Raw genomic sequence first — 24,225 nt, 5'->3', positions numbered from 1 at the left:
ATGTGTAAGCCCAGTGTAAATAGATATTGGGGAGAGAGCCAACAATGGACCAGATCAGATGTTATTTGCTTCTTCCATGGAGAATTACATCAGTCTATCAATCCAAGCCTGTAATGGACTATAAGAGTAACCTTGGGGAACTGGAGGACGAGCCACAGCCAAGACAACTGTCAGACAAAAGAAACTTGAGCCTGAGGCAGAAATGTAATTTGCGAAAGTGTCTCAGGCTTGACCCTCCCTAGTTCTCTTGAAGATAAAGGCAGGGAGGAGGGAAGGGCATTCAGACTTGCAAGATTCTGTTACTGTAACCTTATGATAAGGGTAGTATTAGCATTCATAACTTTGGTTTCCTAGTCTGGCGTGCCTCAAAGGGCTGACAAAACCCTTCGGACTAGGGACTCACCTCCATGGATTCCTTTGAGTCAAACTAGCAAAGCTTTAGATCAGCCCATCTATGCTGATTGTTTTTATCCCTCCCAAAAACATGCATTCCAATGGGTTCCACTATCAGTCCACAGCCAAGAAAGCACCAGCTTTTGATTTTACCTGGAAAGTGAGATCTGCTTGTAATTTACTTTTATATACTGTATATCTGCTTTTCTTTTTCCCTTCCTCCTCATACCTCCTTATCCCTTTGTTTTTCTCCTCCTTGCTAAGGTCACCAAAAGCCTTAGCAAACTTCTGGTCACTGGTCTGTTTGGACTCAGTAGCCTGGTATGCACCTCCTCCCTCTCGCTCATCCACTGTCTGTGTTCTTCTTCCATCCCCATCCTAGAATGAGATATTCCCCTTAAATGACCCAGTTGTGGGTCAGCCCTCTATCTGAAGGCCAATATTAAAGATAACACCCAAACCTAAATGCACTTCTATGCACGGGAGCTTCATTGGAACTAATGGGACCGTTTCCAACTCGTATTTGAAACCAGGATTCTTGTATCAAATGATCGGAGGAGTCCTGTGGCACTGAATCTCTCCCATTGTTTATGCTAACTAGTTATGCAGGCAAAACACATCCCTATTTAAAGATGCCATAAACAGTTTCTGTTGAGCCAATTAATGGAGGGGAAAATGGCTTTTTACTTCAGTAGTCCCAAAGTACTTCAGCCACTTAAGATTCAGCCATGAAGCATGCTTTATTTCATTAACAGGCACACAAACTTCCACTTGTACTACATGCTAATGGCTTAGTTCTAAGAGCAACTGCCAGCACACCAACCCTTACAAGGGAAAGTAAGGACTATGCAAATCAAAGCAGGACATCACAACCAGTACGAAAGGGCTATGTGAGTTAACGCACAGCATCACACCATCAAGAGATTTTTTGGGGGGGACCTATGCAAATGAAAGCATGATATCAGAGCAGCTACAAATGGGCTATGCCAATGAAGGCATGACGTCAGAGCGCCAAGAGATTTTGCACACCTATCAGATGAGGCAGGAAGATCTCTACTCAAATTTCTTGGCTCATTTGCAACAGCTGACAGGTGAGAAATGAATGAATTACAAACCCGCAGACAGGATCCTGTAGTGTTTCTTTCCAATGATGTGCTACCTCATTAAATCATCTTCCGTGGAAGGCCAGGACTGCTCTTAAAAGTTCCAAACTCTAAGTTACTCTCTGAAGTGCTGGTTTCAAAACAGGATTTTTGCAGGGGACAGTTTTGAACCCATTTCATTCTAGATGGCAAGTTCTGGCAGGTTGTCACAGACCTGAACTAACAGATCTGTTAAAATCTGAAGCTAAGTCAGTCCCAGAAGGCCTTTGGTACAGATGGCACAATAATTAAACCTGTTCAAGAAATGCCTGAACTAATCCATAACACAAATTAATTCAGCCTGACATAGCTACAAGTTTCATCAAGAAGGTACACAGGATTCTCCCTCTCTAAATATGACTGTGGTCATGTCTCAATGAGGTCAGCTGAAGGCTTAATGTCTGCACTTGAACAATCTTCAAAGCTTGGTTAGTATTTATTTTGGCTCATTCTTTGAGTCTTAGCGTTTTCTGAGAACCCAGCCTGAGTGGACAACGTATACAATGTATAGTGCGAATCCAGAAAACGGGTTAAATCAATCACTAGGTTTAAATGTATGGTGTGAGCACAGCCTATAATTTCTTAAAGCATTCTACATTCCCCCTCCCCACTAACCCAGAATAAATGCAATAAAATGCTGCGTTAGGAAAGTATTCCTAGCAATTTTCTCAAGGCTACTTGATCTGTGGTTATGGCATCTCTTACTTTTTTTTTTTAATCATCTTTTCATCTTTCAGTACTGCTGGAGATCTCAGATCCTTGTCTGAGTGGAGAAAGAGGGTGATCTGGCAGAGCTCTGGTATGGTCTTGAAGGAGTCCAGCCCTAGGTATCCACAGCCTGTCAGCTCACAGCTGGATTGCTACTGGAAGGATGAGTGAGGATCCAGAGCACACTCATTCGGGGTTTCAGTTTGATCATGAAGGATTCAGCTCTGGGTGTCCATGGTATATGTCTCTGGGGTTGAATCACTTCCAGGTGGGGCAGGGGGAGGGCCTGGAGCATGATTTTGTATGGGTCCAGTGTAGTCTTGCAGGGATCCAGACCTAATAAATGTAGCATGCACTCCAGGGCTTGAGTGTACTTGGAGTTCACTGTCACTCTGCCTGGACAGGTCAGCAGGAATGTGGAGATTTTCTGCTGTTGCTGCTCCAGATAGCAAATGTCAATCCAGAGTGAGTATGGGATGGGGTCTCAAAGGTAGTACCAGATTTCAGATATCCTTCTCATTGAGTTGTTCAGTTTTCAATTTGGTTCTCTTCTTGTTTGTCTCCAACCCTGTGAGGTGGCTGGGTTTTCTCTTTGTGTTTTTTGGCAAGTAAACTCAAATGCTGTTATTGAGCTTGCTGGGTGTGTTTATTTCTTCCCATCCTTAGCTCCAATGAAATTATTGGTTTTGCTTGAGGAGAGCATCACATGGTTCATTTATCATTTTGAGAGGTTGCAGCACTGCAGAGTTTGAGAATCCCTGTATAAATGAACAGTCTTCACCAAATATAAGGTAAGATCTTCCAGGAATCACCCCACAGACCACAACGTAGTGGCAGATCACCTGCTTTAGTGGAGAAGGTCCAATGTCCAATTCCTGCCTTTTCCAGTTGGAAAGATCAGATAATAGCTCCTGCAAAAAAACTTCTATGGTAGAACCTAAGAAATCATCCCCAGTCGGACTAAATGCACAGATGGTTTGACTAAGTGGAAGGCAACTTCCTTCGCCACCCTAAACATGTCAACCATGTTTTGTCCTTCATTGTTTTAGGTTGGCTAATCCAACTGAATATAGGGGAAGATCAGTTGCTATATCATTTGACCAGCTCTTTTCATATACCAAAATGTAGGACATGGATACCTATGACTTTTTAATAGATGCATGTATATTCTTCAAATTATTTTTAAAAGAAAACCCAAACACAACCTTTCTCTCAAGATTAACAGGACTCAAAAGAACAGGAAAGAGATTTTCACCATATGATTGATCTCTCAACCAAACGGAATATAATCAGGCCTCTGCCTTTTTAAAATGCATTTCCGAAGACTTGAAATTACAACAGCAGCAGCAGCAGCAACAAAAGCTAAAGGTTATATAAATACCTGGTGTCAGCAAGATAACGGAAGTGACAATCAAGGAGCAGATAACCAGAATAACAAGTAGAGCAATTGCAATTCCCTTCCAGTTCCGTTGTGGTGGATTGCTCCCCACCAGCTCCTACAACAGCAAAAGGAGAAGAAACAGTCAGCAACAGGAAGTGCAACAGCTGAATCCAAAGAGCAGCAATAACGTCAATCATTTTAATAGCCATAATTATTAAATCACCTACAGTCTGAAAAGCCACAGCTTCCACAGGCTTGTATGTTATGGATGCATCTTAAGTAAATAGGGATAACTTTGCTTAAATTAATTGGCTGGAGTTTATTGTAAGGAGAGGGCTAAGACCTGCTCTATTGCTTGGCAGAATGAAACATGAGTTGCATGCAGCAAATTATTGTGTTGAGAAAGGAGACAAATGTTAATTATTTCTGTATTTTTATTGCTTGTGAGGGGAGAGATGCACGTAGATTCTTCTGCATCAGATTCCAAAAGATCTTTCTGGTCACTGGGAAAGGCTCTTTGCCAGGGGTGGGGGGTGGGGGTAGAGGGGAGATAATTTGCTATCCTTCTGGAAGCAGAAGACTATCTTGTGTTGGATCTGCCTAAAGTAATAGGATATAGCTAGTCTGAAAGCCTAAGAAAAGAGGATTTGCACCAAAAAAAAAGGTCAAAGGAAAGGAAAGGAAAGAGTCAACAAGAAGAAGAGGAAGGAAGGAAGGAAGGAAGGAAGGAAGGAAGGAAGGAAGGAAGGAAGGAAGGAGGGAGGGAGGGAGGGAGGGAGGGAAGGAAGGAAGGAAGGAAGGAAGGAAGGAAGGAAGGAAGGAAGGAAGGAAAGGAAGGGAAGGGAAGGGAAGGGAAGGGAAGGGAAGGGAAGGGAAGGGAAGGGAAGGGAAGGGAAGGGAAGGGAAGGGAAGGGAAGGGAAGGGAAGGGAAGGGAAGGGAAGAGTTAGCAAGATGAAGGGGAAGGAAGGAAGGAAGGAAGGAAGGAAGGAAGGAAGGAAGGAAGGAAGGAAGGAAGATGAGGAAGGGAAGGGAAGGGAAGGGAAGGGAAGGGAAGGGAAGGGAAGGGAAGGGAAGAGTTAGCAAGATGAAGGGGAAGGAAGGAAGGAAGGAAGGAAGGAAGGAAGGAAGGAAGGAAGATGAGGAAGGGAAGGGAAGGGAAGGGAAGGGAAGAGTTAGCAAGATGAAGGGGAAGGAAGGAAGGAAGGAAGGAAGGAAGGAAGGAAGGAAGGAAGGAAGGAAGGAAGGAAGGAAGATGAGGAAGGGAAGGGAAGGGAAGGGAAGGGAAGGGAAGAGTCAACAAGAAGAAGGGAAAGGAAGGAAGGAGGGAGGGAGGGAGGGAGGGAGGGAAGGAAGGAAGGAAGGAAGGAAGGAAGGAAGGAAGGAAGGAAGGAAGGAAGGAAGGAAGATGAGGAAGGGAAGGGAAGGGAAGGGAAGGGAAGGGAAGGGAAGGAAGGAAGGGAAGGGAAGGGAAGGGAAGGGAAGGAAGGGAAGGGAAGAGTCAGCAAGAAGAAGGGGAAGGAAGGAGGGAGGGAGGGAGGGAGGGAGGGAGGGAGGGAGGAAGGAAGGAAGGAAGGAAGGAAGGAAGGAAGGAAGGAAGGAAGGAAGGAAGGATGAGGAAGGAAGGGAAGGGAAGGGAAGGGAAGGGAAGGGAAGGGAAGAGTCAACAAGAAGAAGGGGAAGGAAGGAAGGAGGGAGGGAGGGAGGGAAGGAAGGAAGGAAGGAAGGAAGATGAGGAAAGGAAGGGAAGGGAAGGGAAGAGTCAGCAAGAAGAAGGGGAAGGGAGGGAGGGAGGGAGGGAGGAAGATAGGGAAGGGAAGGGAAGGGAAGGGAAGGGAAGGGAAGGGAAGGGAAGAGAAGAGAAGGGAAGGGAAGAGTCAGCAAGAAGAAGGGGAAGGGAGGGAGGGAGGGAGGAAGATGAGGAAGGGAAGGGAAGGGAAGGGAAAGGAAAGGAAAGGAAAGGAAAGGAAAGGAAAGGAAAGGAAAGGAAAGGAAAGGAAAGGAAAGGAAAGGAAAGGAAAGGAAAGGAAAGGAAAGGAAAGGAAAGGAAGTTCTTCCAGAAGGAAGAGATGGGAAGGGCAAGTAAAAGACACTCACATTTGTTTAACCCCTCCAAATAGCACTATAGAGCCAATCTGATATAAGTTTATATATCTGTTTACTGCAATTTATATGCTGCCCTAATCCGAGCAAGGCACCAGGGAACGCTTCCCCTTTGTAGATACAACTGTTAACTCACGTCTAGCTCCTGACAACCAGTTTATTCCCACACAGAAACAAAGACGCAGAGTAGCTGTAAATACTGCCAGGGAGTTGGAAGTAAACAGATACGTTTGTGCTTATTTACATAGGCTTAAGATCACTTGCAAAGCCACGTCTTTGCTTTTAGGCGTAGGCAACTCCTTTGCCCCGTGAATGATTGTGACCCTCACCAAAGAATTTAATAATTTATGGATGGCGGTTGGAAAGATGGCACAACTCGTGTATGGAAATCAAATCTATCAGGAGGTATGGAACATCGTGAGCTGGTATGCGTCTCCCTGCCTTTTCACTGTTGAAGGGAAAACATTGCTTTTCTATAGGTTTTTCTAGGCATGATTATATCAGTCAATTCCTTGTCATTCACTGAAAGAAAAAAAAGGAGTTTTTTTTTCCTCCTGGGGAATACTTAAAACTTCCTAATTGAGTAGATTGAAAAAGCAAATTGAATGAACCCCACTATAGCCTTTGTCCTTTCATTTAAGACATTTTATAAATACATCTGGGGCTTGTGAAAATCCTATTTTAAGTTTGACATGATTACTTTGAAAATTATGGCTCATAACGAACATTAACCACTGATTTCAAATCTATTATAAAATATAAACCCATGTTTTATATTTATCAATAAATGTCCCTTCTGCTCAGAATAGTAAATTATAAGATCTACAAGCAGAGTGATGGTGTATCTGGATTATACCCAGAGAAACAGATACCACATTCTAAAACAAATATAAAACATGAAATAACTCTATCCTCTCCCTTCTCTCGCAGATTATGGAAGAGGGTCATTTTTCAGGAAATGTTGTTATACTTGCTACTTCTGAACATGTAGCCCTCAAGCATCCAAAATCTATTGCAGTGATGACCAATTTATGGACAGTGAATACTCAAGATGCTTTGGACTAGACCAGTGTTTCTCAACCTCAGCAACTTTAAGATGTGTGGACTTCAACTCTCAGAATTCTCCAGACCTTGGAGGCTCTCTAAAGGTCTTCTGGGCGCATGTGGATAGGCACAGAAATATCAGCCCTTCAAGGTAAACCAGACTAGGAAACCATATAGTTATATAGAGCAATACTCCTTTTATTTTGAAGTTACGGTAACAGAATCTTGCAAGTCTGAATGCGCCTCCCCACTCCCTCTTTTATCTTCTTGTGAACTAGGGAGGGGCTTGTCCGAGGAGTTTACATAAGTTACATTCCTGCCCTGGAGTCAAGTTACTTTTATCTGACAATCTACAATCTTGGCAATGGCTCTTCCTCCTGTCCCTCTAGGCCAGGGTTCCTCATCCTTGGCAACTTTAAGACGGGTGGACTTAAGGCTGGCTGGGGAATTCTGGGAGTTGAAGTCCACCCGTCTTAAAGTTGCCAAGGTTGAGGAACCCTGCTCTAGGCCATTCCCTTTGCCCTCTACAAGAAGCCACTTTCCACAGGATAGCTGCAAAGGAAGCCAGCTTGAACATGATTTACAGAACATCCTGACACAGATCCAGCAGGAGTGAAATGATCAGCAGACAGGCCTACAAAATTGGCCATGATTTTTTTTTCATTTAATATTCTTGATATCATTTCCTATATTGGGAAAGAGATCTGATCAACCTTGAATTAAGAGATTAATCTTTTCCATGATATCCTATCTTGCAGTAGTCCCAATAGTCACAGTTTGTAGTATTAAAAGAAAGCTTTAAAAAATCCCATAGCATTTATCTCTATAATTCTGTGGTTAAAAGCAAGCAGCCCTGACAGCTGTTCCAATTTTTTTAAACCCAGGAAAACCACAGCATAAATGAAATAATCTTATTAAAAATGTACATTTGCATATAAATCCTACAAGCCATGCTGTTATCCTTAACTAAGGTTTGCAAAACCCAGATATGTACTCAGTAGTGCATTTGATAAACACAGACTTGGAGGAAAGATTATAATCAAGCTCTGTTAAGAAATATCTGATCAAGCGGCTTTAAATTGCATAGTTCAAATTATTTTCCCATCTATCCTTTGTGAATATTGAAAAGATACACCATAAATTCCCTTTTTATGTTCTACAGGCCATTTGTCAAGGGTAGAATTCCAGGGCTCAAGGATCCCTTGCAAGATTTATACCTTTCATCTCAATTTCATGATTTTTTTTGGGGGGGGGGCGTGCCTTTGAGTCGGTCTTGATTCCTGGCAGCTGTTTGGACCATACAGTTTTCTTGGCAACATTTCCAGAAGTGGCTTCACCTTGCCTTCTTCTCAGGTCAGAGGGGGAAAGATTAGCCCAAGGTTACACAGCTGGCTTCATACCTAAGGTGGGACTAGAACTGACAGTCTCCTGATTTGTAGTCTGGTACCTTAACCCCTACACTGAACTGACTCTCCAAATTTCATGAATATCACTGATTAATTCATTAAAACATACCACCTTTCCTTCTCGAACTTCTTCAGACTTTTTGTTCCCCTCCTGAATTAGGGCCCTTTGCTCTTGGTTATAATAATAATTTAATTAATAATAATTAATTGTTACTAATTAATATCCTAGGTGTCTAATTAATGTCCTAGATATTTCGTGGTTCAGGGATGGAGCCAGGACAGAACAAAGGAGATTTGTTTCTTTGAAAGCGGAAAGCCTTCGACAATACATTGGAAAGTAAAAACTTGCCAGGGTTTCAAGACCTGAGCCCTCTCTAATTTGCAAGCTTTCCATCTTCATGAAAATGTTAAGATTTCCAGCAAGGGATTCTGACCTATGTGCATTTGGGAGAAGCATAATCAGAGAACTGTACTATATATCTCCCTGAACATTTGAATAAGCATTTTCAACAGAAGAGTAAAAAAGACAAAACGAGAAATTCAAATGGAAGACAAAGCAGAGGAACTCAGATATAATTTCTACAGTATTTCCCTATCCATGGAAAAGTTTAATTCTCATTTTATTTTCTTCTGACTATAGGCTCATGAACTAGTGGAGTACAGTTGGAGACTACCTCAGGAAGTTCCTGGATTATGAGGACAGAAACTGGGTTTCCTTCATCCACGGTAGAAACTGCAACATTCATTATAGAGTCCCTTAAAATAAAAGCTGTAAGTTAATACATTCTTCAGCACAACAGGGAGCGTGGATACCCGTGGATAACTGTGTTCATGACTATGAATAAAGATCTGACAAAGGTCTCATTTAAAGGCCTTCAAAGATAGTGAATTTTTCTGATAACAAGCACAGTTCCAGTTGAAACATTTTATAGAAATAAAATGACTGCAAATAGCCCACGATTCTGGAGTACTGTAAATTAGTTGTATGCTGATACAGGAAGCTAGTTTAGTTCTATTAGTAGAACTACATGCTAAGCAAACCAGGAAAGGTCCATTTATATTGTAGTTAAACTGGGAATCCTGGTTTCTTGCATTTATACAAATCCTGACTTATTTAGGAGTGATAAACTAGGGATAAACTCAGAGCCCATGAGCTGGTTATACTGATGGCAGTTTGTGGTTTATCTCAGCTGCCAATTATGTATTTATTTGTATGTTGTGCTTTTAACTGTTGTTAGATGCCCGCAGTCATGATGATGAGATGGGTGGGCATATAAATTGAACTGACTAAATAAAAATACATTTTTGGTTTCCTGGATCGTACAGTAGTGGAAGAATCAGGCTATGTTATCCAGAATTCAAGCTTCTCTTTCTGTGTGAACATACCAGTTGGCCTTTGGGGGCAATTCAAGGTGCTGGTTCTCCGCACTAAAGCGTTGCATGGCATAGGACCTAGCTATTTAAAGGATTGCCTGTCTCCTGTACCTGTCCAAGATTTGTGCTCCGAAAGAGTCAACTTGCTTCACCTCCCATCAATTAAGCAGTGTCATCTAACAAGACTCAGAAAGCAGACCTCTGTTTGCTGCATCTGCTCTTTACAACTCCTGGAGATTCGTATGGCCTCCCATCACCTTCAAAAATTCTTTAAAAACCTGTCTGGTCTTCCAGGCCTTGGTTTAAGATGGTTGGATGGGATTTTTAAACCTGTGGGGGTGATATAGAAATATGGTTTCATTCCCTGGGACTGGTACTCTTCTATGAATGTTGCTATTTTTATGAACTTGTTCTTTCAGCTTTGAGAAGCTGCTCATTTGGAGATGGGCAGTTTAGAAATGTAACAAGTGAATAAAAACCAGTACTGTAGCATTTAATATGCTACAGCCGGAGATTTTGAGAAACCTATTAAGATGCCTGCAATGGCTGAAATTTGTTCTTTTTAGCTCCAAGAATTTAACTGTATTTCAGGCTTCATTTGCAAAGATGTTCCTAGTCCTTAAATTTATGAGGGCAGATTATTACAAAACAGGAATGCCAAGGAAATGCAAACATATAGGTGCTATAAGAGGGAGGAAAGGAAATCCCAGATCTGTTTTTCTTTACACCAATGTGTTGCTATCATTTGAGATCTGGAAAAGAAAAATGGAGAAAGTGGTGGATTTTACAGATGCAGACAGTTATCCTCTGTTCAGCCCAAAAATTCTGCCCCCTTCTTTCTCAACGTCCTGAAGGGTTTCATCCAAAAGGTTTAAATTAGGGATTTTGAACTGAAAAATACCAGAAAGAAATGTATGCTTATGAGAACAAATCTGCCATAATTTTCCATGCTTCAAGATCAAAGATGTCAAGTGTGATGAAGATCTTCAAAAAAAATGTACATGAGATCACTGGACTTATGGAAAAAAAAATCTTGCATGCAGCGCATGGAAAAAATGCAAATACCACACTAAGAATAATTAACAAGGAGATCAAAAATAAAATTACCAATGACTCACTGCATTTGTGCAGACTGGTGGTGTGACACTTCTTGCAAATGCTGGTAGGTTGCATTAACAGGTGTCCAGTGTATAATGTCCAAATAAGAGGATCAAGTCTTCCTTTCTGTTCTGCACTGGTATTCTTCTATGGAATACTGCATCCAATTCTGGGTACTACATTTTAGGAAGCATATTAACAAACTGGAGTATGTCTAAGAAGTGTAAGGGGTCTAGAGAAAAAATTTCTGAAGAACAGTTGGAAGCACTGGGAATTACATCTGGCCATGAAAAGAGATGACTGTAGGGCGACATAGTAGCTATCTTCAAGTATCTGAAGGACTATCATGGAGAAGATGGGACTGAATTGCTCAGTTGTTCAAGAAGACAGGACAATAAACAATGTATTTAAATTACAAGGAGGTGGATTTTGGTTGGACATCAACAAAAAAATTCCTACCCGTAAGAGTTGTTCAACAATGGAACAGATTGGCATGGATGTTGGACTAGACATATTTCAGCTGACCCAGCTAGCTTTTCTTCTGTTGCTTGCTTACTACTTCTTTGCTAGCCCCCGCTAATCAATATGGACAGATCTGGGGATTGCAGTGCAAATACAAGGCAGAGGAATTACCGAAGGCTTTCACGGCCGGAATACGATGGGTGGTGTGGGTCTTCCGGGCTGTGTGGCACAGAGAGAACTGCTCCTGTCGGTGCTCCTGCTCTCTGAAGATGCCGGTCACAGATGCTGGTGAAACGTTAGGAAACAAAACTTCAAGAACACGGCCACACAGCCCGGAAGACCCACACCAGCCAGAGGAATTACCTTTTACCAACCCAATTTAATTACTTAAAACCCGAAAAAGACAGAGTGCAAGAAAGCAATCTGTGGGTTCTGGCTCCGAAGAAGCTACTTTGTTTAAGTACTGATGAGACTTGCCTCTAAATGAAACCCAACTAATTGGGTACACACATTTCTACTCTTGACAAAGCCTCAGCAAGCCTACAGAAGGAGCCAGGGAAGGTTTGTGTAATGACAAAGAATTGTCATTACACAATTGTAGCTGAATGATCTTTGCAGATGAATCAAAGGTGCTTTAAATCTTGTACTATAGCCTCCCCACTATCATTGTTGCTCGATTCATTTTCTCTTGATCACATAATAGCTTCAGACTATCCAGTATTAAAGTTAGGTGCAGGACTGTTCTATCTGTAAGTAGGAATGTTTAATACGTCAACATTTTTGCTCTTTGTATTTCCTTGGAAAAGATTATTGTAGCCACATGCTCAGCTACAGCTGCTGTCTATCTGTGCGCAACTTAATTCCTGTATTTTGAACATTGAGATCCTTATAACCCAGACCTCAAATGGCATCATTTCCTAAATGGGAAAATGATGAATAAGCTTGATGAATAAGAACTGATGGAGTCTGGAAACCTTCCAGGTCATGAGACTGTCAGCAAGATCATTACCAGCATATTCATCTCCAACCTGCCAAAAATCTGGTTCCTAGTTGGCCATGGAATATACCTTTAGACAAACGCTTTCCCACTACAGCTTCAATTTGCCCTTTAGATCATCTCATAAATAAGGAAGTTCAAAACAATCATCTATCACTTATCAGTAATTCTCTCTCTCTCTTCACTCTGTGGACATTCAAGATGGGGGCCGGTGCTCAATGAAGCATCAGATTAGTCTGGCAATCAATAATTCTCAGAGTTAATATCTCTAAATAGCTCACGGTAGATATGGGTGTTGATCATCAAAAACAAATGTTGGGGAGAGAATCCAAATACAATTTTATTCCAATGTCTGCAAGTTTTGATGATTTAGTACATTTGCAGAAACGAAGCCCCACTTTTCAACTGCCAGATTTCTCACAGAGTTTATAATTTAGTTACATCTTGTCTGTCAAACTTAGGAGTTGCCTTTTAGCTGTATGATGAAGATCTCCCAACCACCGAGAGCGTCTCTCTCCTGAAAAATATATGCATTCACTTACATACTATACTACAACTGGAGACAGGCCTTTTCCAGAACTTGCTTTAAGGCTCTCCCTTCAATCATCCTGGAAGGCAGATTCCAAAAAATTCCAGTGTCACAAAGGCTATGCTCACATGGATCAGGTAGGATTGAATCCATGGAGCATGTTTTTTAGGTTGGGCCAGCTGTTTTTAAAACATCTCCCTGGTCATAGTGAACAATTTAATGTAAGCTCCCTTAGATTGGACAGAAATCCTAAAATCACCAACCCCATGGCAAGGGATACAGATACCATGTGAGAAGGTCACCATCACCGGACAGAACGACTATCTTCAGAAGTAACCTTGCTTACCTATGAGAATTTATTATGTATTAGGCTTTATTTATTATATTGGATTTCTGGTCTGTAAGAAAGTTTTAATTTGAGTTCACCATCTAACATCTGCCTGAAGGCTCCTGTATCAGAAAAGGAAGAACTTGTTTATAATGCAGTCTTAAGAATATTTACTCAAAAGTTGACTGGACTTACACAGTGGCCAAGCACAGGTTGCTTAACTGTGGCTTAGTGAATGAAGCATGAATGCTTGGCATCCTGGATGAGAGAAAGCCAATTCAATTACTTAGCATAAATCCAACCTCTGTGATTCATGGCATTTACCCTCAGACAAATGTGACTGTTGCTCCATTTGTTAGGATGCTAAACAGAGAGGAATACAGGCATAGTGCTGGTGTGTGTGTGTGTGTGTGTGTGTGTGTGTGTGTGACACCACCACACAAATGACATGAATTCTATAACATAATTCACATCATTTGGGCAAAGGTGTAATGATGCAGGGGACACTGTTGTGGCTTCTAATCATAGAGGTGCAAGGGTCCACTTACGCCAGTCTGGTACTGAAATTTCAGCTGCAAAAATTCTTACCCACAGAGGCAGAAGGCTGTAACCACATGCTAGTGATTCCAAAGAAAGATATCTACATTTTAGAAACTTTATTAATGGCACAATGCCCTGCTTCTTAAATCAACTGCTTTCTTTTAAACAAAGAGAAGAAAAAGTTTACACAGAGATCTTTCAGGCAGAAATGACCAGACAATACATATAGGTGGGGCTTATTACAATAAAATATGAAGCCGGCAGGCCTAAAGGGCATGTATTTTATTCTTGAAGGCCTCCAAATTGCCTGCCACCACAGAAATGTTACTCTCACTTTCAGAGAAGAAAGTCAGTGCTATTTTTATCTATTTATTTGCAGCCATCATTATACCAGCTGGCAGGTGGCTATTAACTGCTGAGGATGCCTGTCAGAGTTTGGGCACATTTGCCCAAATCCTGCAAGGACAAATAATGGCTGGGAATCATGCTTTGCATGTCCAATGGATTGCAAACATCTGAGCCAACGTTAGTTGGGAAAGGACTTTGCTCACAAGAAGTCCTTTCCCAACTAACACAGCGCCTACTAACACTGGTTTTTTCCCCCCCTTAATGAGGTTTTATCAGCAACAGCTCTAAACAATGTGCACCACAGAAAATGATAGTTCTAAAATATCACTGTTATCTATTTCAGGGTTCAATATCTTGGTATTCTGGGAGCTGAAGTCCACCCATCTTCAAGTTGCCAAGATTGAGAAACACTGCCCTAACTCATCTATGTTGTTCTTGATCTTTTTTTAAAAAAATATTATTCTTGGTGTTGCATAAGCTTTACACTGAGGTGAGGGTTACACTGAGAAGTCAAACGATGATATTTAAGATAATGATTAAGAAAAAGGAGGGAAAAACAGAGGGGAAGAACGTGTCTATAAGAAAAAGCATTCGAGCAGCCTCCTCTTCTGTTCTGTGTCTTCCTCCTTTCTTTTATTTCCTCTTCTTTCCCCAACCACTAACTGCTACTTCAGTATTTTTATACTATGCTTTACACTTCTGCAATGATTACTCATTTCTGTTTAGATTGTTTTAATTATTTTTAAAACGGTTTCTCTTTTTCTTCAAAAACCATGTTCCAAGTGGCTTAGCTGTGTGATCTGTTGTCTGTAAGAGAGCCATTCGTGCTTGAATGTGGTTAGACTTCTATTGTGAATATATACAATTTTCCCATCGCCACATATTCTCCAGTTTTGGTCTTCCAACCTTGTATTGTTGGCAAGGTTTCTCTTTGCCAATGTTCTGCCAGATCCATTCATGCCTCTGTGTAGGGGTGTTCTTAAATTCAGGGTTGTCTTCCTTTCACAGAGTAGAATATAACCCTTTCTCTTTAGCAAAGAGGATTACAAAACAAAGTGGGAAATGAACCATGTTCCTTATGACAGAAGGGAAAAGAAGTAGGGGAGTTTTAATTTAGAAAATTATGAGTAGATGATGAGGATGAATGAGCTTTCAAAACTCAGAACCATCCAGTGACAAGAAAGACTTTAAGTCAAAAGAGCGTACTTCTTCAACAAATGAGATAATTAATTACCAGAGGATATTATGACAGCCACTTGCATTAACAGCTTTGAAAAAAGACAGAGAAACCAGTGGAATAAGATCTGTCTGAAGCAGCTAGATGTGATGGCCCGAAACCAACTTTCTTTATACAGATACTATTATAACACTGAGTACTTCTGACAGTCATGGTGAAAATCTATCTATGTGATTCTAAGAGATGACAACAGTTTGATGGCAAATCATCATCGTCATCATCATCACTTCTGACAGCAATGGATGACACGATTTTGATCTCTTGGTGAGACACCTCACCGCTTCATAAAGATTAGGAGCAACCCTTATCAAACTTCATCACGATGATGGTGATAATTCACCAGTACAATTTTGTCAGGGCTGCTAGGCAAAGCTAAAAGAGCAGCCTAAGTTGTCCTTGCATCTGCCTAATAACATGAATAATTTTAAAATGTTGACTCAGACGTTGGCCCAAGCTGGCCCACTAAACGTGTTCCTTGCACCGTAGCCACAACTGATTTCATATACCGTCGTGAGTCAGATAGTGAATGCAATTTGATTCCAAGTAGCTAATACTTCCCCAAGGGACGTGGTCTTAGAAATGGAGTTGTTTTCTTTTGATTTCATGAGAATCCATCTACAAGAGCCTTACTCATCTTGATTACCATCCAGATTTATTGGATTATTACTCTCCTATGATGGATGATTATAAGTGTTATAAACAGACATTTGGAGGGCCCCAGATTTGGATAAGCAGATCTACAGAACCACACAGCTGGAGCAGGAGAAGATTGGAAGGTCTTTGAGCATTTACACATTTCCATCTGACCTCTTTATAATTGGCTTAACGTTTTGGTTTATTTTCATTTCTAGATTGCAAATGTTTGGACAGCACTAAGCAAGAAACAAATTATTCCTCTTGGGAGAATATTCTCCTTGGACAACATTATGTTAATTTCTGGATAGATTATTGGTGGTGGCATAACAATTCATCAACTTGCCTTTTCGAAATTGGAAAACAGATCACATTTTTCATCTATAAAAAGGATGATACTGGATGAAATAGTGTATTGTAACTGAACCAAATACATTTGCCACCCAAACCAATGAACAAGTCATGAAAATGAGGTCAAACTATACATTATGTTAGATGCATATCTGTATTTAAGGTAACTGTGTTGATCTTTGAGTAGCAGGTAATTGTAGGTTGGGAAAACAGGTATATCGAAGATGAGAATGAACTAATTATGAGAGTGAGATACAGTATTTTAAAGTTTTCACCATACTGTAGTCCTAATGAAAACTGCATCACTGATACAGTCACATGACAAAAAGCCACTGCAAGGGAGACCCTGTTCGGGTAAGGATTATGGCATAGTGGTGAAAGGATTAAACCTTGTTATGCAATATGTTCTTGGTATTAATTAACCCAACGGTTGTAACTTGGAAACAGTGTGATCCTGTATTAATGGAAGATGTCTGCGTCATGCTGAATTCAGTGGAGCTCCCCTCCACAAAAGCGACCACGGAACTTCAGCACAACTGTCTGCTTCTCCCTAAAGAATTCAGTTTCCTAGTGGAAGATGCCAAACCATCCAGCTGCAACACAGCAGTTTTCAAAAACTGCTCAAACAGCCATGAAAGATAATAACCGAGCCACAGACAGATTCCAGCTCCACCGGAAGGCAACTGCTAGTTGACCTATATTCAATCTGCTCCACGAATATTATAAAGTCCTTCCTTCGTATCAAAAGCAATGCAATTCTCTTATTGCAGAAACAGAGAATCTGCGTCCCACCAGATGTTGAATTGCAACTCCAAGCAGCACGGTTCATAATTCAGCAGGGTACAGAGGCTCACCGAGGGCTTCCAATGAAAAAGCCGTGCTGGTTGTAGGCAGAAGACAGATGGAGCTGCCCTTTATTTTGTTTTGAAAAGAATCTGTTTCATCGCCTGCAGTGGAAAGGAATTTATCTGACCAGCCAAATAACTTGTACGGACTGAATCTGGCAAAGCAGCATCCGGCAATTCCCAGGCTAGAGAGAACTATTATATAAACGTATCTCAGCTGCCACCCAAGGCCATCCAAACACTGCCCAAGTATTCAATAACTCAGAAGAGTGGAAGAAAAAAGTGTAGGGTGAACATCTGGAGCACAGATACATATAATGGCTCTGAATCTTTTGCACTGTGGTGGGAAATCGATGCTTGTCTTTACGGCTTCATTCTTGCCCAATAAAGGTTCTAATCTAGCCAGGTAATTTTGGAGTCTTCTGCCAAGTCATACCAAGGACTGAATAAGGGATGAAGTGACTGGAGGGCTGTGATTTACCGTTGAGCCCTGGTGTAACTGGCCTGAATTCCCACTTGCAGGCTTGTCAGAAAATTGGGAGGACAGTCCCTTAGATGCCTTCTCTAAGGCAGATTTAAGAAGTAAAGAAAGACATCTTCATCTCAGAACAGTGAGAATCTGCTGTTGGAGTCCCTGCCCTGATTTTGGAGATCCTAAAGTCCATTCTAAAACCTACCAATGTTATCACTGTAATAACAGAGAGTAGTTAGAAAATTTTGATAGAAGTTGAAATTGAAACCTACCAAGATGGTAGGTCCAGTAATTGTGGCCATCAAGCTTGATATCCTTACTCAGATCTAGTCTCCAGTCCTGGAATCATGCTTGTGGACAAATGGCCAGCCACTTGCCTCCAACAATAGGCTGTCCCAGGGTTGGTCTTTGGGACCCCCAGCATCTGTTCCAGTGTTGCACACTGACTTCACACTTGAGTTCACCAGGTGGCTCTAGTACTAGTAGGTAATGCTGTTGAGCCCCTTCTACTACCATCATTAGGTAGAGAGGAAGGCAGACCCTGGCGTGGAAAAATTGAAAGTATTTGCCTGAATCTGCCAGCATTGCATCTAAATCATAAATGCTAAGACTGTGCAAAGGGCACGATCTACTTGGTTGCTGGACATCTCATGCTGGAGGTGGCCCACTGAGCTGCAGCACTAGAAGCAAAACACTGGAGGTGACACATCTGCTTGCAAAGCCTTGAGGCTCCACTGATCCCAAAGTTTCACTTCAAGGTAAGTAACCTGAAGCCAAGAAGACCGTTGACTGCCTACAGAAGCTGAAGAAGTTGTCCTTTCAATCCAGCAAGTACAAGCTTTCAGGGTGGGCAGAATGAAGGTGGCAGGGCAATGTAATCTACAGCTGCAGTCAGTGTACGTGCATGGCTAGGCAGCCAGCCTAGAAATTAGGCTGTGACCTATCAGGTACTGGGGTGACCCTGAGGTCAGCCTGCCTTGGCTCTCCAACATCTGGAGCTGGACCAGTGTGAATTCAGATTTCCTGATTTGTAGCTCCTTTTCATTGGTACTATGTTACATCAGCACTCTATTTTAATACCTGGGACCTTGTTGATTATGGCTGTCCTTGGAAACTAAGCAAGGGCTGGCTTTACTAGTGTGTGTGTGTGTGGGGGGGGGGGAGAATTCAGAAAGAACAACTTAGATGAAATGGAAATGCAATGAAAAACACCCCCATATTGTTGCCCCCAAATCTTCCAGAGATGTGTCTATGTAAGCCACTCAGAGTCTCAATTCACAGGAGACTTTACTTTGACATCTGTGTTTCAGCTTATAACTTCCCAGTTTTTCCAGATTCATACTTGTGGCAGGCATTCAGGGGAGTGGCTGTTTAGAAATCTTCAGACTTTACAACCTCTTACTATTACAAAGAGGGACGAAAAAAGAAAAAAAATTGTTTATGATGCAAAAAAGCAGACGGCATATAAGCGCTCAGGGCCTTCTTTTCACCTGAATATCATAAGCGACTAAGGAGGCTGAATGCAGCATTCTGTAAGTACCGTCTAAAAAATTAATTAAAGGGATTTTTTTTTCCTGCTGCAAATTAATCTCCAACACCATGAGGTGATGTTCAAACTCAATTTAGGAAAAAGGGACAAAAGCATTCAAGTGAAAATTGCACAAAGCCCATGGATGGAGGCTGGCAGAAAACATCAGAAGTGACACGCATCCCATTTTTTATCTTCTTTCATAACTAAGAGTCTATTACAGGGGCAGATGGAAGTTGAGTCATAATTAGAAATCTGTCTCTTTCTCTCAAAAACACACGCACGCACCTAGAAAGCCAAATACAGCCTTTGCCCCCATCCCCTGGTAGATCTGTCTTTCTCCAAGTCAGAATGTAGACATTATTATTATTTATTATTATTAAATTAATTTATATACATCAGGCCTCTAAAGAGTTTCTGCATTTGTCCTCAAAAGGTTGCATAATGGTGTCCCCAATATTGTACTTTGGAGATACAGTCAGGTTGCTTATTTCTCCCACCCCCCCAAACCAGATTCTTGTTGGTTGATCAGAGTTTGTTTTCTTTATGTGGCATTGAATATTTTGTTGTAAAGTGCCCTGAAAATGTGTTTTAAGGTTACAGTATCAACCTAAATGATAAAATGAGAAAGCAAAATAACAATTTCAGGTGCCACTTTGAATACGTTTTTAATAGGCTCCCTCCATTACTTCCATGTGTTTCTTTGGGATTTCCTAGTGGTCTCCCATCCGAGTCCTAAACATGTCCTCATTTGCGTAGCTTCTCAGACCAGAAAAGGTCAGATAAGGGATGCCATCTGCTCAAACACACAAGGTATATCAGAAGGACAAGTCTTTAAAATATACTGCTGGCATCTGATGATTTCTCACAAGTAGAGGGGTCAAAGAAAGCAATTAGCTGCTTCCTTAATGGATTTACTGCATTGTATTCCAGGGGTAAATGGACTTTCCAAGTACAGAGCAGCCCATTAAATTTCTGCTTCTCTCTTGATACGTTCAATTTGTACTAGAAAACAACTCAGCCATTTTTTCCAATCCATATAACCCCCCAGCTTACAGCCCACTTAAGGGGAAGTGTTCGGCAGAACTGATTTAATCCCATCTATTTCAAATTACAAGCACATTAGCAGAAGCGGCTAGTGGGTCAGCAATATTCTAAGGCATTATCATTGCTGTTGTGGATATGATGGTTGGTCGCACAGTCAGCCAGATGTTTAGGCTGGATTTGGCATTTTTGTCCACCTACCGAGTCCTTCCCAAGGACCTGGGATAGGCAGATGTTGTTTGATGGTATTAAAGGTATCATTGTAGGATGTGAGCTGTTCCAAGAAAAGCTGCCTTTTGCAGTTGACCGATGGTGATTTGGTCAATGCCGATGGCCTTCAAGAGGTGCTCCAGATGTTTTCGGATTGCACCCAAAGCGCCTTATTCCTATTGGTACTATCTCTGCTTTCTTTTGCCATAGTCGATCTACTTTTATTTGCAGATCTTCATATTTTGTGATTTTCTCCAGTTGTTTCTCTTCTATTCTGCTGCATCCTAGCCTTTCGGAGGGATCTGAAGACCTGGCTCTGCCATCTGGCCTGGGGCGAGGAGGGGGATCATCAAGTGTGGGGTTGGCTAGTCCCTTAGGGGCCTGGCGTTGCTGCCTTGAACCATCGGCCTCCTGGATTTTTTCCCTTTTATTTTTGTGAATGTGAATTGTTATAGGTTTTAATTGTATATTTATTTATTGTTTTAATGTGTTGTGAGCCGCCCAGAGTCCCCCACTGGGGGAAGATGGGCGGGGGACAAATTAAATAAACAAACAAACAAACAAACAAATAAATATTGCAATGTCCACTATCCAGATGACAATGATGACGATGATGATTATTGACTTCAGTTGTTGCATTGCTATGCTGGGCTACCTCTATTTTCAGCTCCACAATGCACACTTTCCTTCCTGCCATAAATTCACGTGCCTACATTTCAATTACTCATAGAGCTTCTCCTTAGCCCCAAGGTAGGAAAAATTGGGTGGGCTGCAAGCCCAGGTTTAAATATAGAAATGTTTTTCAGCTTTGGGGATCTGTGGAGGAAGCGAGCGGTGTCATTAAAGATGGAATTTGGGGGCTTTTCTAGCATTTTTGGAGCTCTGATGTGGCATTTTGTTAAAAAGCCAATCAGACCTTGAAAATACATATTTCAATGCTTTTTTCCCCCCGGGGGCAGAAATATCAGAATACCTGCTACTTTATTCAGCAATTTAGCAAGGCAGTCTTGGCCCCACTGTAATTGTGGAAGCACCACCCCCACATGTGGGAAACCATCTGCACGTGGCTGGCAGAATTTCTATGCCTGCCAAAGTTGGCCATGCCCTTTCCCCAAATTACTAAAGACCTTCTAGAGAGATTTTCAGAAGTCCAAAGTGATTTCCAGTTTTCCATCCATGAATTCCTATTGAGAAAACATCTGCCTGTCATTTGAGGTTCTTGGCATGCAATCTGCTGAGCAAAAGAAATGGGTTAGCCTGAATAGCATCAATCTAGGTTTAAGAAAATGATACTTTATATAATGGTTTCCTCTCAGCGGAGAAGAAGTTAATACGATTTGAACTTTCTAGGGTCAAAGCTAATGGGAACAGCAACTCAAGCCTAACTACAGTTTCTGATCGGCCACTTTCGGCTGAATCTTTGTCATTCGCTGTTGGAAATAGTTGTTTTGAAAGATTTGCAACTGAGACCACTGTCTTTTTTTTAGATTTTTTTTTATCCCGCCTTTCTTATTTTTATAAATAACTCAAGGCAGCGAACGTACCTAATACTCCTTCCTCCTCCTATTTTCCCCACGACAACCACCCTGTGAGCAGAGAAAGCAATTGTAAATTGATGGAAATACATGACTTGTCAGCAATGGCTACTTCCTGTCTCATGGCTCTTCTTCAGCTGAGGGCCAGTTTGGTGGAGTGGTGAAGGTGCCAAATTAGAAACTGGGAAACAAGAAGTTCTAGTCTTGCCTTAGGCATGAAAGCTGGCTGGGTGACTTCAGGCCAGTCCATCTCTCTCAGCCCAACCCACCTCACAAGGTTGTTGTGGTGGGGAAAATAGGAAGCATGAGGATTAGATATGTATGTCGCCTTTAGTGGACCAAAAATAAAGGTGGGATTAAAATAATAATAATAATAATAATAATAATAATAATAATAATAATAATAATACGAAGACCTACAAATAGAAGTAGAATGACTATGGCAAAAGGAAGCAAAGATAGTATCAATAATAATGGGTGTGTTGGGTGCAGTCCCAAAACATCTGGAGTACCACTTGAAGGCCATCAGCATTGATAAAATCATCATCAGTCAATTGCAAAAGGCAGCTTCACTTGGAGCAGCTTCCATCCTTTAACGATACCTTTAATACCATCAAGCCACAACATCTGCCTATCCCAGGTCCTTGGGAAGGACTCGATAGGTGGATAAAATTCCAGTCTAAACATCTGGCTGACTGTGCGACCAACAATAATAGCAACAATAACCTCCCTGGGTGCACCTACTGAAAGTTTCAGATTTCCCAGACAGAACCACCGTGCTGGTTGGGAATTCTGGGAATGATAGGCTAGGAATTCTGGGAGTTATTGGCCGAGAATTCTGGGAGTTATAGGCTCAACAAATCTGGAGGGCTTCAAATTGGGAACTGGTGCTCTAACTATTATAGAATATTTGTGTCTGAATTTTATTGAACAATGGACTAAGAACACACACATATATATATATATATATATATATATATAGAGAGAGAGAGAGAGAGAGAGAGAGAGAGAGAGACTTCTATTAGAACTGCAAACATACTTTATTAGATAAAGAAACTACTACAATATGCTATCCAACTATGTGTTGGATAGTTAAACAGATTAAAATAAAATTAACCTTCCCTCCCTCCCCCCGTCATGAAAATGCAAAACCAGTCAAACTGAAAAAGAAGTTATTCATCAAAACAATGGATCTTATCTTCTTTGATGGAAATGTTTTTGAACTTGCCATACACTGTACTGCACAATGTCCTTTTTAAGAATTGCTAAAATAACCAAGAACCAGGCAAAATTAAGCCGATTGTAAGAAAAAATAGAAGCCGCTTCTGATAAATTGTTATGATCTGCATGCCCACATCTCTCTGGCAGAAACAGCACTTCTAATTTTCTTTTTACAAGGGCTAGCATTTTACACTGAGACATTGAAAAGGCGATCCGAAGGGAATTGTTGCTGTTCTGTAATCATTTCAAGCCATCCCCATTTTGGTGCCTTGCAGGTTCAGGAGACTTCAGTTGCCATGAATCTAGCAAGCACAGCCGTTGGCAAAATATTGGGAAAGGTCGATCCAGCTGATCAAGAAGAAATTTACCTTTTTTCTTTTTGGTTTAGCTCAGAGTTCAGTAAGTTTTCAGTTACATTATCCTGGGAGGTGGGGCGGGGGATGAAAACTTCCCCATTCCGTCAGTTTTCAGACAAGAATGATTTCTTGTAGGCAATAAACACTGAACAACATTTCTTTCTTGAGCTCCAGGAACCCTGTTTCCAGGGATACTGTATGTCCAGATGAAGTTTCACGAGCTGCACAAGATGTATATGATCATAAAGCAAAGACCTTTTTCTTGCCCAAGATACCAAATGGCAAATAATCTACCTTCTAAGAGCTTCACAAGCTTCCACATTGTTGACTCCACTACATGGATGATTGACAGCAGAAAGATGCACCACATGTTGTGCACAGATATGAAGCCACAGGCTTCAACGAAAGTTCTCCTTTGTGTTTGCTAGGAGGACATAACCTGTGGTTAATCGCCACTTCTTTCAGTAGCCTAGAATCACATAAATCAAGGGTTTCATCTGGGGAAGTAGCTATCTGCTATGGTATGGAAAGCTTTCTTGGTACAGCGGTCACTTTCTTGGAAAACCGTCAGGTGCCACTGATATTAATGGGAGTTTCGTAAATATCAGACCTCATAAGGCCCAAAATATCAAGCATTTGATTCATGTCAACAATGTTGCTGCTGTCATTTTGAGGTTGTCACTCAAGGAGAAGCATCAGTGAAAGCACGCTGCTTTCAGCTTTATCAAATCTGTCCTTTCTCGAAGGAGAGCCTTGGCAGAATTTCAAAGCTGAAAGGACTGTAGTTAATCCATTCATCTAATACTCTGTACTCACTCACCTAGCATGAAATCCCACTGAACCAAGCATATGTAGAACTGTGAGTTTGTGGCTTGTACCCTCCCTTCATTTCACTCCACCAAGTATGTTAGATGACAACTCCCAGGATTGGCCACAGTGACT

At 41.4% G+C, this 24,225-nt stretch overlaps 1 protein-coding gene across 1 annotated transcript in view; it reads right to left on the bottom strand.

Annotated features, from left to right (window-relative positions):
* Positions 1 to 24,225, bottom strand: part of DPP6 (dipeptidyl peptidase like 6) — a 324,662-nt gene that overhangs the window by 145,698 nt on the left and 154,739 nt on the right. Inside the window, exon 2 of the mRNA XM_088150386.1 lies at positions 3,625 to 3,739. Coding sequence (XP_088006512.1) covers positions 3,625 to 3,739 — 115 coding nt within the window. The remainder of the gene's footprint in view (positions 1 to 3,624; positions 3,740 to 24,225) is intronic.

The sequence above is a fragment of the Python bivittatus genome, unplaced genomic scaffold, assembly GCF_059951505.1.
Source record: "Python bivittatus isolate LINGU-HERP-01145 unplaced genomic scaffold, Pbiv_v1 ctg000610_np1212, whole genome shotgun sequence".
Classification (NCBI taxonomy): domain Eukaryota; kingdom Metazoa; phylum Chordata; class Lepidosauria; order Squamata; family Pythonidae; genus Python; species Python bivittatus.
Note: the sequence above shows the minus strand (reverse complement) of the source record. Positions and strands in the feature narration are given on the sequence as shown.